Genomic DNA, 15000 nt, shown 5'->3' on the forward strand with positions numbered 1-15000 from the left:
TTGCTAGTCTTAAAGCTGCTTTCTTTGTATCTCTCCAGTGGGATCAAGGGAACTGGGCAAAGGAAGCTCTCTCTCTCTCTTTCCCTCCTTCCCCAGGAGATGAGGGGGAGGAGCCTCATCTACAAGAAGGAAGCTCTGCAGTGTGATTGATCGAGCCTGGCAAACTTAATCACACAGCAGAGCTACAGAGCCAAGCTCCTCCACTGGCTGAGGCTCCTCCTCCCTCAGAGCGGCTTACAATCTCCTTTACCTTCCTCCCCCACAACAGACACCCTGTGAGGTGGGTGGGGCTGGAGAGGGCTCTCACAGCAGCTGCCCTTTCAAGGACAACCTCTGCCAGAGCTATGGCTGACCCAAGGCCATTCCAGCAGGTGCAAGTGGAGGAGTGGGGAATCAAACCCGGTTCTCCCAGATAAGAGTCCGCACACTTAACCACTACACCAAACTGGAAAGAGCAGGAGGCTGCTTTGCTCGGCTGCTTCATTGCAGGGAAAAATACAAAAGTGGTGACAAGAAGCAGGAGAGAGGGAGAAGGAAGCAGATTATGGCTACTTGCCGGTGAGCCTAATTGGAGCCCTTTGGGGGATAGATTAGGCCCATGGGCCGTATGTTTGACACCCCTATACTAAACAGTGCCAGTTTAACTGTATTCCTGATTTCAGTGATTCTCAGCTCTGAGACTCTTCGGAGTGGAGGGCGGGATATAAATCCAATATCTTCTTACAGCAGGACTGTTGCTCTTGGCATTGTGCTTGAAGCAATCATGGGAGGTGCCACTTTCTTATTTGTACTCTGCATCTCCCTACAAAGCTAATGGTTAACAATAAATAAACTTATTTTTATTAGTATCACTTGCAAATTATGCAGATTATTCCATTTGCCTCCAAACCTTCCAGACCTTTGTGTCTCAGCTCACACTGTTCCTCCTCCTGTTCCCTCCTGGCCTCACAACCCATGTGCTAGTCTTGGTTTGAGAACATCTGTCTTGGCTCTATTGAGTGCATGTGTGTGTGGTGATTCCCACCTGCTTTGGCAACTTAAGGGTATGGGTCCAGGCTATGGTATCCATTCATAATTGAATAAAGTAGCAGGCACAAAGTGCTGGGCGCTGTCCCCTTGTGCCTTCAGCACCTGATAAATAGGAGCGAAAAATCAGCAGGTGAAGTGTTACCGTTTGCTGAACGTTCATGGTTAGGCGTTTCATCTGCTGGTTTCTGCCTGTCATGAATATGAGTATCTGACTGAGGGAAGCTTATGCTGCAATCAATGAAAGTCTTGCAGGGGCCACTGGACTCCTGCTTTATTCTGTATAGTATCTGAAGAAACTTTTTCAGCGAGACATGGGTGGGGCACGCTGGCTGGCAAATGTATGTGAAGCCTGTAGGCTGCTACCTTCTTTCCTGACCAAATCCCTAGTACACCCTTCTACCGGTGGCGCAATTCAACAGGCGTCGTCGCCCCACCCCGGGACATCGACTGCACTTCGCCTTGCTGCGCACCAGCGGCAATTCGGCACCTTCGTCCCCGTCGAGTGTGCTGGGACTCCCTCCCAAGGAAGCGCGCAAAGCCACACGGCAATGAAGCCGCTCCCTCCTTTCTACCCACCAGCCTCGCTGTGCCGCTCGGAGCCGGAAGATCCGGGTTGTCAGGAGAGAGCAGGAAGTCGAGACGTGGCCGCCCAGCTGAGCAGCAGGGGGCGAGGCAGGTGATGGCGGCCGCGACGGCGCTGAGCTCGGAGCGGCTGGAGGTCTCCATTGACGGCCTGACCCTGAGCCCGGACTCGGAGGACGCCAGGCCGGGCCAGCCAGATGTTAGGCCGGTCCCTGCTGGGGTCGGTCGCGTCAGTCGGGCAGGGACTGGGGTTCAGCCTGGGCAGGAGGCCAACGATGACGAGGATGCCGGTGGGGACAGCGGCGACGGAGCGCTGAGCCTGGAGCGTCGTTGGGGTTTCGGCCTGGAGGAGCTGTATGGCCTGGCGCTGCGCTTCTTCAAAGGTGACCAGATAGGAGTTCTCTTTCCCCCTCCCTCTGGCGGGAAGGTTCTTGGGTTTCTCCTCGCAGCCCCCTCCTTCAAGGGATGGGAGAGGAGGCTTGAGGCCCCCTTTTCTCGGTAGCGCTTTCCCGTTGGCTTCCAAAGCCGCTCTCTGTGTCATCTTGCGGCTACTTGACTAATACTAAAACCGTTTCTAGAACCTGCGGATCAGTTATCTGCCTCCCTCAAAGGGCTGTTTTGAAGATATCACGGAGATGGTGAAAGGATGAAGGAGGGGAGGCATTTTACAGCCAATGGCAGCGAATTAGAGAATAAGGCAGGCAGTTGAATTTAAAAATAATAATAATGTAAGGCACAAGTTGTTCAAAAACGTATTGTTATCTTTTCTTGGAAGAGATAGCCTATGTAGATGACTCTACTGATAGCCTATAGAGATGGCATCTGAAATGTAGATTGAATATCACTTCTCTCAAAATAAGACGCCTGTAACCTTATTGAGCGATAGTGTAACTTTAATAGCGTTCTGGTTCCTGCTTTATCATCTCCTAGTCAGTATTGCTATTTATGTGTTTAAAATAGCCTGTTATAAGAGTATCTAGTTTCCCCCCCCCCCCCCTGGCTTGAACAGATCAGTCTCTGCAGGTTGATTTGGCGACTAGATGTGTCCTTAAGTAAAGCTGGAGGAAACCACAGGAAGTTGCAGTGGATAAAATACAGCAAGATGAGCTTGATAATAGATCACTTTCTTATTGATTCTGTGCTTAATTTAGGTTTTTTTGAAATCACTAATAGCATCATTGCAGTTATTTCATGTAAAAGCACTCAAGATTCTTATATAAAATAAACATCTTTATGTTCATGAACAGGAGGAAAGGGGCTGCAGTTCTGTTAATAAAAGCACTTGCTCAGAATCTGTTATTTGTATTAGATAATTACTATTAAGTAACTTCCTCCACATACACACTTTTCATGTTGACTTCTCTGTAGCAAGAATATAAACTAAATTCCTTGTATTCTGTTTTTCATGGAAAAGGGGGCACCTACTGAACCAGTGATTGCACTATCTCTCTACTGTCTCCCATTATACAATTCATTACGGGAGAGGTGCTTTTCTATGCTATTCATGTTCTTTGTGGATCCCTTTTTAGTAAGATTTCTCATGTTACATTTTGCAGGCAGCATCAGTGTTTCCTACATGTGTTCCATTACAGTTATGTACTGCATTGTGGTATTCGGTTGCAGTGGTTGTCATCAGGATGCATGGTTTGCAAAACCCTCAAGTAAATTCAAGAAGTAACCTAGATAATGAACCTTTGGGGTGGGTGGTCCTTGAAATCATGTGTTGTTAGAGAAAGTTACCAGAGTGCAGAGTACACAGAGATCACCCTATTAGATACACAAGTATTAGACCTCTCCCCCCCCCCCCCAAATAACCTTTTTCCATGGCTGCTGTTTATCTTGGTCTGTTATTGAGCTCAGTCCTATGTTTGTATGTTTGGAAGTAAGTCAGGCTTAATTAAGTGAAGGTTAAAGAAGAACATGTCTTCAAGTTGCAACCGATTCATGGCCATTCCCTCCACAGGGCACTCTGGGAAAGATATAGAGGTGGTTTTCTGTTGCCTTTCTCCCTGTAACAACCTCAGGCTTCCTTGATGGTCTCTCATCCACATCCTGGCCATTGCCATGCTTAGCTTCCAAGTTCTGGCAAGCTCAGGCTAGGCAGGGCTATTCATGCTGCTGTCAAGTAAGCATATACTAAAGTCAAGTCTTTGGGATCCTATTTGTGATCTTATCACAGTTGTATAACAATGAAGTTTCATAAATGTTTTGATTTAACCATTTGCAGGCATAGTAATATTTATAGGTACTTAATTAAGCAGCTAATGCTGCTTGGTATCTAGAAGTATTTTGTCCTTATAAATTCAGGTGGTTTTTCATAAATTAGTATTAGTACTATAATAGAATCTTATCATAGTCTTGCATATAGTGTGAGAGGCTGTTGCTTTTGAAGTTTCCTCAATCAGTTTGTATTGGGGTTGTTTGATCACTATAGAAACTAACACATGTACTTTTCTGAGATGCATAAATACTTTATTTGGAAAGAACAAAACTCTTTAAGATCCACTTTTGATGTCTTACGTATTTTCTTTTTTGTTGGAAATGAAAAAAGCCAGTTTTCATTTTTGTTGGCTATCATGGGTTCAGGTCAGAGATTAACTACCATGTGGGTAGATCCAGGTGGGCAGCTATATGTGCGCAAAGTTTACCAGGTTTCTTTCATAGTAATTTGATGCTTCAGAGCTGAGGCTTAGTGAAAGCTGGGAAGTCCATGCAACTGTTGTCCCCAGACCATTTTTAAAAAATATGTTATTGTTGTGAAAACAAAATGCTCCTGGCTGTCAGCCTTCAACATAAAGTGTTAAATTTCTATTAAAATGCCTAAATTGGTTTGATTCATTGCATGCATTTCCATCCTGGTGTTTAATAACTGTTAGACTTTAGAGAACAAAATTATATGTACTTATAACATCACAAATAGTTTATTCTAGTTGATACGTACATTGAAGTTTATGGCAAACACACAAGTAGAGTCCAGGAGACAAAACAGTAATGAATTAGTTATCCAATCTTCCCTCAATTACAGCTATTCGTTTGTCACTGGCAGAGCATGATCCTGCAGGCTATTCTTGTTATTGAAATTTGCTAATTTTGGGCTCCTGTCCTTGAGACTTAATAAACTTCTTCAGAGATTCCTACTGGTATGTTTAATTGAAAATATTTTGTTCTTCATATTATAGATACTACTTCAACTGAACTTGAATCTGAGTAGTGTTTCAGAACCCAGGGCACACCTATGGGCAAACAAATCAGCAAACACATGTTCATATGTAGATCAGCATGTGCAAGGGGGTATGTATAGGATTTGGCATTGGGACAGGAGCTCAATTTTACAGACAGGTAATGGAGAAATCAAAGTTTGCTAGCTTGCCAGGAGGACTGAAAAAGACTGGGAAGGTTAGAATTAACAATTTCTGATTGGTGCAGGAGGGTGGGCAAGGCAGACTGGAGGCCTGCTGCTCCTCCAATCAGAAAAGGAGGGAAGGGATTAGAGCTGATGTGAAGAAATCTTTGATATAAAGAGAATAGAGGCTGCTGTTGCCTAGTTAACAAATCTGAAATCTAAAATTAAAATAAATATGGAGGTTAAACTCCCCCCCTCTTAAAATAAGCAGAGAATGTACCTTTCAAGAATTGAATGCCTTCTGCAGTAGCCATTGTGGGGTATGCTAGGCAACCATAGCGGTATTGCCAATATTCAAACTGTAGTTTATGTCACTAAAAGGAGGGTGTGTGTGTACAGGATACATTTGTGTGTGTGTGTGTTCAGGGCTGTTTTGAACTTTGAGAGTGGACTCATCAAGCCCAGGCAAGCAACCACCAAGCAATTTAGTACCATGTGACTTGCATGACTTGCTAGTACTGCCTGCTTTCTACAGTTCAACAGTAGGTATCTGTTAAAGCGAGTGTGATGGTGTGGTAAGAGTTTCAGAGCGGGATTTGGGACACCCAGGTTCGAATCATCACTCTGCTGTGGAAGCTGACTGAGTGACCTTGGGCCAGTTACACATTCTCAGCTTAACTTACCTCACAGAGTTGTTGTGAAAATAAAATGAAAGAGAGAAGGATGGTGCATGCTTCATTGCATCCCCATTGTGGAGAAAAGCAGGGTATAGATGAAATAGTAAATATAGCCGAAATTGGGAGAGGGGCAGATAAAAGGTGGGAAGGAGAGAAGAAAGCATGGAAAGGTTGTCAGGAGGAGAAAATGAGGCGCCCCCTTTACTTTATATTCTACTTTTCTTACTGAGGCTGAATGTGGATTATGTGTGATTGCAGTCAATAGAGTGAGACATCTAATAAGCAGTGCAATAGGACTAGGATTACATCAGTATGAAACAAAACATAACAGTGATACACAGTGCTTGGGAGCCATAAGTCTTTGACATGTCCCCTGTGGCTCTTCTGAGCACTGTTTCCCAATGTGACACTTGCCTCATGTTTCAGAAAGTGAGCAAGGCTTTTGGCTAGTGGAGCTTGTGGTTAATAGATGGTTCTCAGCTGAAACAATTGCTGGTAGATGAATGGGAAAACTGGATGCAAGCAGGTGGCTATGCTTGGTTGAGTGGGCAAAGGTAAGAGACTTTATTCCCAGGGGTGGGAGGGGGGGACAGAGAAACTGGCCTAGAGAGAAAGTAACAAGTCTTTCAGGCTTAAAGCTGACTTTCAGTGGTACTGGAATCATTTAGAGCACAAACAAGAGAGTACATTGTGAGTATATTCAGGCTTAGTTTACTAATTATTTACACAGGATTATGATCCAGATTTACTTAATCATTGAAATGAGGCTTCTGTTTGAAATCTGTTCACCCATTTACACCCCCGGCCCAAAGACTCCATTCGTGAGCTGAAAAGAGAATAATTCATGGGTGTTTTTCTTCCTTCACTTCTGTTCTAGTTAGTTTTAGCAGTATAGCTGTGTTGGTCTGCAGAAGAAGAGCTAGATTCAAGTTCAGTAGCACTTTAGAGTTGAATAAGATTTCCATTATAGCTAGTTGCCTTGTTGGCCCTTGTGAAGACAGAAAGGCAGGCCACAATTTTTGTTAAATAAATAAAAATAGTTACATACCAATCTAATGGTAGCAATTGGCCTGTTTTACAACACTACCTTAATAATCAAAGGCTTGAGTCTGCAAAAGTTTGTGCTGCAATACATTAATTTATTTCTGAAAACATATCCTGCCTTTCCTCATGGTTTGTGTACAATATATGTACATGTCTTTTAGTTTTGTTCTTGTTTTGTTGAGATAAACTGAACATGGCTATCCCACTGGAACCCATTAGGTTAGGGCTAGCCTGTTTACATATAGCAGAATCAAATGATGGTTTTTATTATACAAAACAGTCAATGTACATGATGCTTTACAGACCACATGAAGGCAAGTCCCTGCCCCAAGAAGCTTTCAGACTCTAGTTTGAGACAAGGAAGATAACACAGATTGTGGGACAGAAGATGGAGGTGGGGAAAAACTGGGGAAGGATGTGAGTTCATTTCAATGACATGCACATGGGCTTAGTTCCTCTAGGGAGGGAATTTAGGAGATGTGCAAAAGTTGTCAAATAGGCTGTGCTTCTTCAGGAAAACATCTTCATGTGCACAAAACATTTTGCACCCTATCTGAAAGAAGATGAGGAAGAAGCAACCCTGCATTTTATTCTGGATTTTGGGCCAACTAGTAAAGGCCCGGCTCTTCACAAGCAACTGATGTTCTTATCTCTTAGAATAGGGTCTAATTTGAATTATTAAGGATATTTATATGTGGCCTCTTCAAAGTCCTGCTGAATGTGACTTACAATTAAAAACTATAGTATAAAACACCTAGCATCAGACCTAAGCAGCGTAAAAAGTACCCATTAAACAGAGCAAATAATTAAAAAGCTGGAAAGAGAAACTCCTAATTAAAAGTCTGTGGAACAGCCTTGCACATAAAAGAAACTAAAATAGGTACCCTGGAAGCCTCAAATAGAGAGCATTCCAAAGGTAAGGTGCTACCACTGAAAATGTCCAGTCTCTAATTGCCATCCATCTCACTTCTGAAGGCAGGAGTACAAAGAGTAGACCTTGAAAGGCCGATCTTAATGCATGGGCTAGATTGTATGGGAAGAGACAGTCCTTCAAGTTGTAAATGTAAGAACCAGCACTTTGAATTGTGTTCAGAAACACATGAGTAGCCAGTGCAGGTCTTTCAGCACAGGCAGGATATGATCCCTTTAACCATCCCCCTGATAGTAGCCTGGCCAACACATTTTGAAGTTTCCAAGCCATTTTCAAACACAGTCCCACATGGAGTACATTAATGTAGTGTGCGTAAATTTATAACCTAGAGGCAACCTTAAACTTAATATGACAGAGAAAAATGACTGACTGGAGAGTGGGAGCCCTCCTGAGCATTCCATAAAGTGGGGGCCACAACCGAGAAGGCACCTTATTGAAGCAGTTATTGATGTAATCCATTTGTAGGGCAATGCCTTCAGAAGGCCCTTTTCAGATGAATGAAGCTATAATAGCAGAAGATAGTAGGAGAGGTGTCCCTGCAGATATGAGGGTCCAAGGCAATGAAGGACTTTGTATGTGTCTGCCAGTACTTTGAATTGAATCTGGTGATTGATGGACAGTATCTTCCTTTTTTGGCAAGATATGGACAGTATAATGTTTTTGCAAGCCTGCTTGGATTATAATTAGGCTGTAATTTATTATGCTTTAGTAACAATACAGTTTGTAAGATTTAATGGGAGGGAATACAGAGGAAGTTCATGTTCATTAGTGAATTCAAACAAGATATAGCATGTTGTAACCTAGAAACCTCTTCTCCTGAGTGGCATAGAAGGATGCCATTTGCTATTTACTTTGGGTGCAAGTCATTGAATGTCTCATTGCCCCTCATCACATTTCCTTCTCTCTCTCTCTCTCTCTCTTTCTCTCTCTCTTTCTCTCTCTCTTTCTCTTTCTCTCTCTCTCTCTCTCTCTTTCTCTCTCTCTCTCGCTCTCTCTCTCCTCCCCCATCCCTCGCTCCCTCAGATAACTTTCTCTTAAAATCAAACCCAAGCCTTGCTTTACTCACAAGCCTTTGCGAAAGCTTGTTCACAGTTTGAGGTTTTAATTTTGTAGTTTCCATTTTGAAAGTGGTATTTTGTGCTGAGTTTGAGAAAGAAAGGTTTCTCAGATTAAAAGGGAATAAAATTATAGTTAAACTATAGTGTCTAGTAGAGAACAGAGTATAATCCAAAAGAGAGAGGGGGGCACTTCTGTCCATTGATTTTGATAGCATTAAATGTTTCTAACTTTTCCCTCATTGCATCTTCAGTACACCGAGAAATTATTCAAAATCTCATATTGCTAAAGTTATTCTGCTGTTCTTACCAGTTAAATTTTAAATGCTTTAAATATTTATTCCTGCATGCTGTTCTTTGATTTGTTTTGTTGAGCCAGTTGACTGTAAATGGCTGAAATCTTTGAGTTTTTCACTTCATATATTAACAAAATTCTGAATCCATGAGCTAGGGCTGCCAAGTCCAATTCAAGAAATATCTGGGGACTTTGGGGGTGGAGCCAGGAGACATTGGGGCGGAGCCAGGAACAAGGGTGTGACAAGCATAATTGAACTCCAAGGGAGTTCTGGCCATCACATTTAAAGGAACCGCACACCTTTTTAAATGTCTTCCTTCCATAGGAAATAATGAAGGATAGGGACACCTTCTTTTGGGGCTCATAGAATGGGACCCCCTGGTCCAATCATTTTGAAACTTGGGTGATACTTTGGGGAGAGTCACTAGATACTATACTGAAAATGTGGTGCCTCTACCTCAAAAAACAGCTCCCCCAGAGCCCCCGAAACCTCCAGATCAATTCCCCATTATACCCTATGAGAATCAATCTCCACATAGAGAATAATGCTCAGCAGATGTGTGTCCCCCCCCCCCCCCATTTCTGGCAACTCTAAAGGGGATGGGCCTTTCTACTCACGAGTTGCTGCCAACTTCTTCAAAGTAACACAGACACACCATCCCAAGAGGAAGCCTTTCAATCAGCGACTGAAGCCTCCGGAAGTAGAAAAGCACATGGTCCTCCGGGGGCGGAGCTCCCCCCCCCTGCCGACCAGACTCCCCGAGGAGACGCCACCCGGCAGCTGGAGAGGATGCAAGGACTACAAGTCCCAGCATGCACCTCGTGAAGGGAGGCCGGACTGGAGCGAATAGCAGGCCGGCGGTGGGCGGGTCTTTGTGACCCAGAGGAAGGGAGAAGCCTGAAGCCAGGCAGGGAAAGAGACACGGTGCCGTTCCACCCCCCCCCCCCCGCTATCAGATTTTTAGAGCGCGGGGGATTAGGCTGCTAATGCAGGGTTCCCCCGGCAGGGGGGGTGGGTTGGGAAGCCTACCATGAGCATGGTTATCTGAAAGTTCCAAAATCTTGTTTTTACAAAGTACTTACTCTGAAGAGGTTCTGTTGGGTAGTTCCAGCAAGTACGAGTGCTTAGTGTCTCAAGGCTTTCACATGGTGTCTCTGTTGTTGTAATGTATAGTAGACAATGAAAGAAATGGGACATTCATATTCACTTGTGTTCTTTCTCCATGTTTCAGCAAGCATCTTTTTGTAAACATCAGCTCGTGATGTTCTGGTACTTTTTGAGAGCCCATTAAACTTACTGTAACTCCTTTAGCCTCAGATGTGTTTGTGGAAACTAAAATTTTGCTTTTCTTGCAATTAGTCCAGACAAGTTACTGTTTAATAGTTAACTTTCTGTTGAGATCACAAATGTCAGTACCTGGGAACGATGCTGAAACTAAATTATAAAGAGGTCTTTTTTCTGGTGGTGTGTAAATATAGTTATGTTTGGTATTATTTGATTTTTCTTGGGTTGTGATTCAGATGAGCAGAGTTAAAAATCATGAATTGGATCATGCTGTGTGGCTTTTGATGAAGCTCCTTTATCTCTGCCCATCCTTGCCTCTCTGATTTTGCACTTATATTTATGAATAATTCACTAAACTACTGCTTAATAATTGAAAGTAAAAACTGCTTATATTATCACTAACATTTTGGCAAATTGCATTCTAGAATATGTAATAAAATAACATAGGAAGAAGTGTATATATATATTTATGCAAGCATCTTGGTTTAATAGCAAGAATTAGGATTTCATGTGCATGAAGTCATAAAGGGGATAGAAAAATGTCTTTGTGAAGAATAAAAAACAACACTGATCCCCAGATATCATTATTTTATATGTAGACTTAGGTGTGGGGCATTAATCTTTTCTCTCCCCAAACAACTCTTCCCCCATAATTGGGGGAATTTAAAAAACAACAACATAAAATGAGGCATAATTATCTGGAGTGGAACATTCTGGAAACTCCCCATGCTGCATATTTTTGAAGCTCAAGCCTGCGCATGTTTGTTCTTATTCAAGTGTCACTGAAATCAATGAGATCTGGCAGCAACCATGTATAAAGTTGCAGTCCTGTCCTCTGCATGCTTATTTGAAATTGGTGTCCCTGAATTCAGTGTCACTTAATCCCTAGAAAGTCTGCATAGGACTACTGTTTTGTGTAGGACAGTAACAGCATTTCTGAGCTTAGGTTCCATGGACATTGGAAGTCCAGATATATGCAAATCATTTTAAGGACAGAACATGAGAAGAGTCCTGCTGGATCAGACCAATGGTCCATCTATTCCAGCATCCTGTCTGATACAGTGGCCAGTCAGTTCCTCTGGAGGACCAACAACAAGGCATAGAGGCCAAGGCCTTCTCCTGATGTCACCTCCTGGCTCTGGATTCAGAGGTTTAGTGCCTCTGAATATGGAGGTTCTCCTCAGTCACCTTGGCTACTGCTGTTGATAGACTTGTCATCCATGAATCTATCTAATCCCCTTTTAAGCTGTTTGTGGCCATGATCTCTGGCAGCAAATTCCACATTGTAATCACTCTCTGTGTAAAGTAGTATTTCCTTTTCTATGTCCTGAACCTACTGCCCGTCATCTTCCTTGGATGCCCTCAAGTTCTAGTATTTTGGGAGAGGGAGAAAAATTTCTCCTTGTCAACTCTCTCTGTTTGCGTCTGGCTACTCCCTCCAGTATGAGAGGTAATATGCCTATCTCTTGGGTCATGAATCAGACGAGCAAAGTTAACAAGCCTTCCATCCTTCCGAGGTCGGTAAAATGAGTACCCAACTTGCTGGGGGGGAAGTGTAGATGACTGGGGAAGGCAATGGCGGAGGGGAGGGACGGTGGCTCAGTGGTAGAGCATCTGCTTGGGAAGCAGAAGGTCCCAGGTTCAATCCCTGGCATCTCCAAAAAAGGGTCCAGGCAAATAGGTGTGAAAAACCTCAGCTTGAGACCCTGGAGAGCCGCTGCCAGTCTGAGAAGACAATACTGACTTTGATGGACTGAGGGTCTGATTCAGTATAAGGCAGCTTCATATCGTCAATGGCAAACCACCCCATAAAAAGTCTGCCGTGAAAACGTTGTGAAAGCAATGCCACCCCAGAGTCGAAAACAACTGGTGCTTGCACCTTTACCTTTTATTGTATTATTATTGTTGTTGTTGTTGTTAAATAGTATGCGTTTACTGATAATAATTATTATATTTGTTTACTAATAATTTAATAATTAATATATTTATTTACTAATAACAAATGCTGTTATTACATTTATTTACTAATAATAGCATTTATTTACTAATAATTATTGTTACGATAACATTTGTTTACTAAATGTTTGGGAAGCTATTTGGTTTTTTCATAGTTTCCTAGGAGTAGCTGGTTGGTCACTGTGTGAACAGAATGCTGGACTGAATGGGCTTTTGTTCTGATCCACCATGGCTCTTCTTTATGTCATTTGGATAATGTGAAAACAGAACCCTCTCAGTTTTATCGGAATGGGGTAAGGATTCTCTACCTCAGGAAAAAGGAATAAAATTTGTTCCCTTTGGACAGGTCATAGAGTTGCCACTATCTGCAGCCATGTAGCTTCCAGACCAGTTTAGAGTGGTAGTCAGAAAACATGTTAATTTGTTTGCTGCGAAGTGAGAACCAAGAGCTCAGCTCTAGGACCTCTCCTTTGTTCAGTGGTACTAAGAAAGGTGCAGTCTTAATGTGGTTGTCAGAGTAGTTTCTGATATAAAGAACTATGTTTTACTCTCTCATGCAAAGAATTTCAATGTGTAAAGAGAGAAATACCACTCTGCTTCCATGGACAATAACAGCCATTAGTGGTTTTCGTTTACCTGCTACAGCTTCAGATTTTATGTGACAATGGTCTTTTTGTATTTCATTGAACATCCATGAAAGTTTTTCTAGATCGCTTTCAGTGCTGGCACCCTGCTGGCACATTTACTCCTTGCCCCACCCCCATTGGGGGGGATCCCTCGCCCCTCACCCTGTAAGGACTAGAAATCTGAATAATAGAACTTTAGATGAGATGCCGCTGGGGTTTATAATTTCTTTTTAATGTAACTAGTTTTATTGATTGAAATGTATGTATTTTATTCTTGTGTTGTACATCCCCCAGAGCTCAACACTAGCTGAAATGGGGCAATCCATTAAGTTGAAATAATAATAATAATAATAATAATAATAATAATAATAATAATAATAATAATAATAATAATAATAATAATAATAATAATAATAATAATAATAATACCACCCGCTCACCTGGAGTTACTAACCAATAAGGAAACTAACTGATGTCTCCAGCACAAAGTTCCTTTCAGTTAAAAGTGAGATTGATTAGGTCTTGGGTCATGGTCAATATTCCTGCTAAGCTGTGGCATCTTGTGAGCAAAAATTCTACTTCGTGAGCTACTGGCATTAAAATTGTGAGCTACTGCATAAATTAGTTTGCTTTGGGGCCATTTTTCCTGAGTTAAGACAAACATGTTAATTAAATAGAGGTTTAAAAAATATGAACCGGGGGCTAAAAAACTGCCGGCTAGCTCACACTAACTCAGCTTAGAGGGAACACTGGCCATGGTGTTTGAGTTGTGGCTGACCTGACTTTGTTAGCCATGTATTGACAAGCAGAAGCTTGAGGTGTATGCAGCTTGCCACATCTTTAAAAAGGAACTCTCTGGCATGTGTTGTGTGCCAAGGATGGAGATGAAAGGGCACAGGTCCACAGAAATTTACAAAATCAAAATGGGCCTCTCCAGATTAGACTCATTATGACTGAGGGTTGCACAGAGAATGGAAGTGGCAGTAGAATGTGAGATTTTTTACTTTCAGAGGGCTTTTTTGGTAGATATGCTAGCTGTGTACCTGTTATGAATACACTTTTGATTATGTTTTTAACTGTATTTTTTAATTGTATTGCACAAATGTTTATGTAAAAAATAAAAAGGGATCTTCAGGTTGCTAAACTTGAGAACCACTAACCTAGTATTCATGCTTGTGACAATTGAGTACTTGTTGCTGTGGACTGTGGTGGTGCTGGATTGCAGGATAGCATGAACAATTGGTGACTTTTAAAATTGTTAGTGCATTAAAAAACTTTCTGCAGCATTGTGGCTCAAAAACAGCATCAAAAATGGGATAAGTGGTTTCTTAGGAGGAGGTACCTGTGTCTATACTGGCTTGCTTACTACCAATGAAAGACAACTATGAGATTTGGTTTGTGGGAAGTGTGGGAACAAGCAAAAACACAGAAAGTGGAGGGACAAGTATAGACATAGGAATACTAAAATAATACATAGCCTTTTGGTTTCCAGTTTTATTTGGCAGGTTTATCATATTGCCCTGGATCTTCCTGTTGAGTGGAGGTTGTCCTTCCAACAGTACAAAAAAAAGTCCAGTTCTGGGTGGGGCCAGAAAAAGGGTGTTCTTGTAGTATGAACGTAGTGCCTATTCAGGAGATGATAAAGTGTCTCCAGGAACTTGTTGTATTGTTGAACAAGTTGTAAGGCTTTGCTACAGTAAATTGTAGTGACTTTAATCATGTCTATCTATCTTTAAATTCATAACATTATTTCTGTTCTTCAGAAAAAGATGGTAAAGCATTTCATCCGACATACGAAGAAAAACTCAGACTTGTAGCATTGCACAAGCAGGTTCTTCTGGGACCTTACAATCCAGATACTTGTCCTGAAGTTGGATTCTTCGATGTGCTGGGGAATGACAGAAGGTATAAAGCTTTCAATTTTAAAGTAGCTATCCATATAATAGTGTTTTTTAATCTTCTTGGCCAGGCCAAACCAAAGTCTGCTTTATGGTTTGCATGGTATCATAAGTGTATTGATAGCTCTTCAGCGGTATTAGAACATCCTCTAAAGCAGAATTTCTGGAGTTCTACAGGAGTCAGATTTTGTTGAAGTGTGGGAGACATTTTCACCTAATCAAATTTGGTATAGAATTCTCTTTTGTCCTCATATAATACAGAGGTAAGAAAAAAATAAT

At 42.0% G+C, this 15000-nt stretch overlaps 1 protein-coding gene across 1 annotated transcript in view; it reads left to right on the forward strand.

Annotated features, from left to right (window-relative positions):
* The first annotated feature begins 1544 nt into the window (after nucleotides 1–1544).
* The window catches only part of ACBD3 (acyl-CoA binding domain containing 3), a 31252-nt gene continuing 17796 nt past the window's right edge, over nucleotides 1545–15000 (forward strand). Inside the window, exons 1-2 of the mRNA XM_060245569.1 lie at nucleotides 1545–1994; nucleotides 14587–14728. Of these exons, the coding sequence (XP_060101552.1) occupies nucleotides 1709–1994; nucleotides 14587–14728 (428 nt within the window). The 5' untranslated portion in view covers nucleotides 1545–1708. The remainder of the gene's footprint in view (nucleotides 1995–14586; nucleotides 14729–15000) is intronic.

This window comes from Heteronotia binoei, chromosome 1 (assembly GCF_032191835.1).
Source record: "Heteronotia binoei isolate CCM8104 ecotype False Entrance Well chromosome 1, APGP_CSIRO_Hbin_v1, whole genome shotgun sequence".
NCBI lineage: Eukaryota > Metazoa > Chordata > Lepidosauria > Squamata > Gekkonidae > Heteronotia > Heteronotia binoei.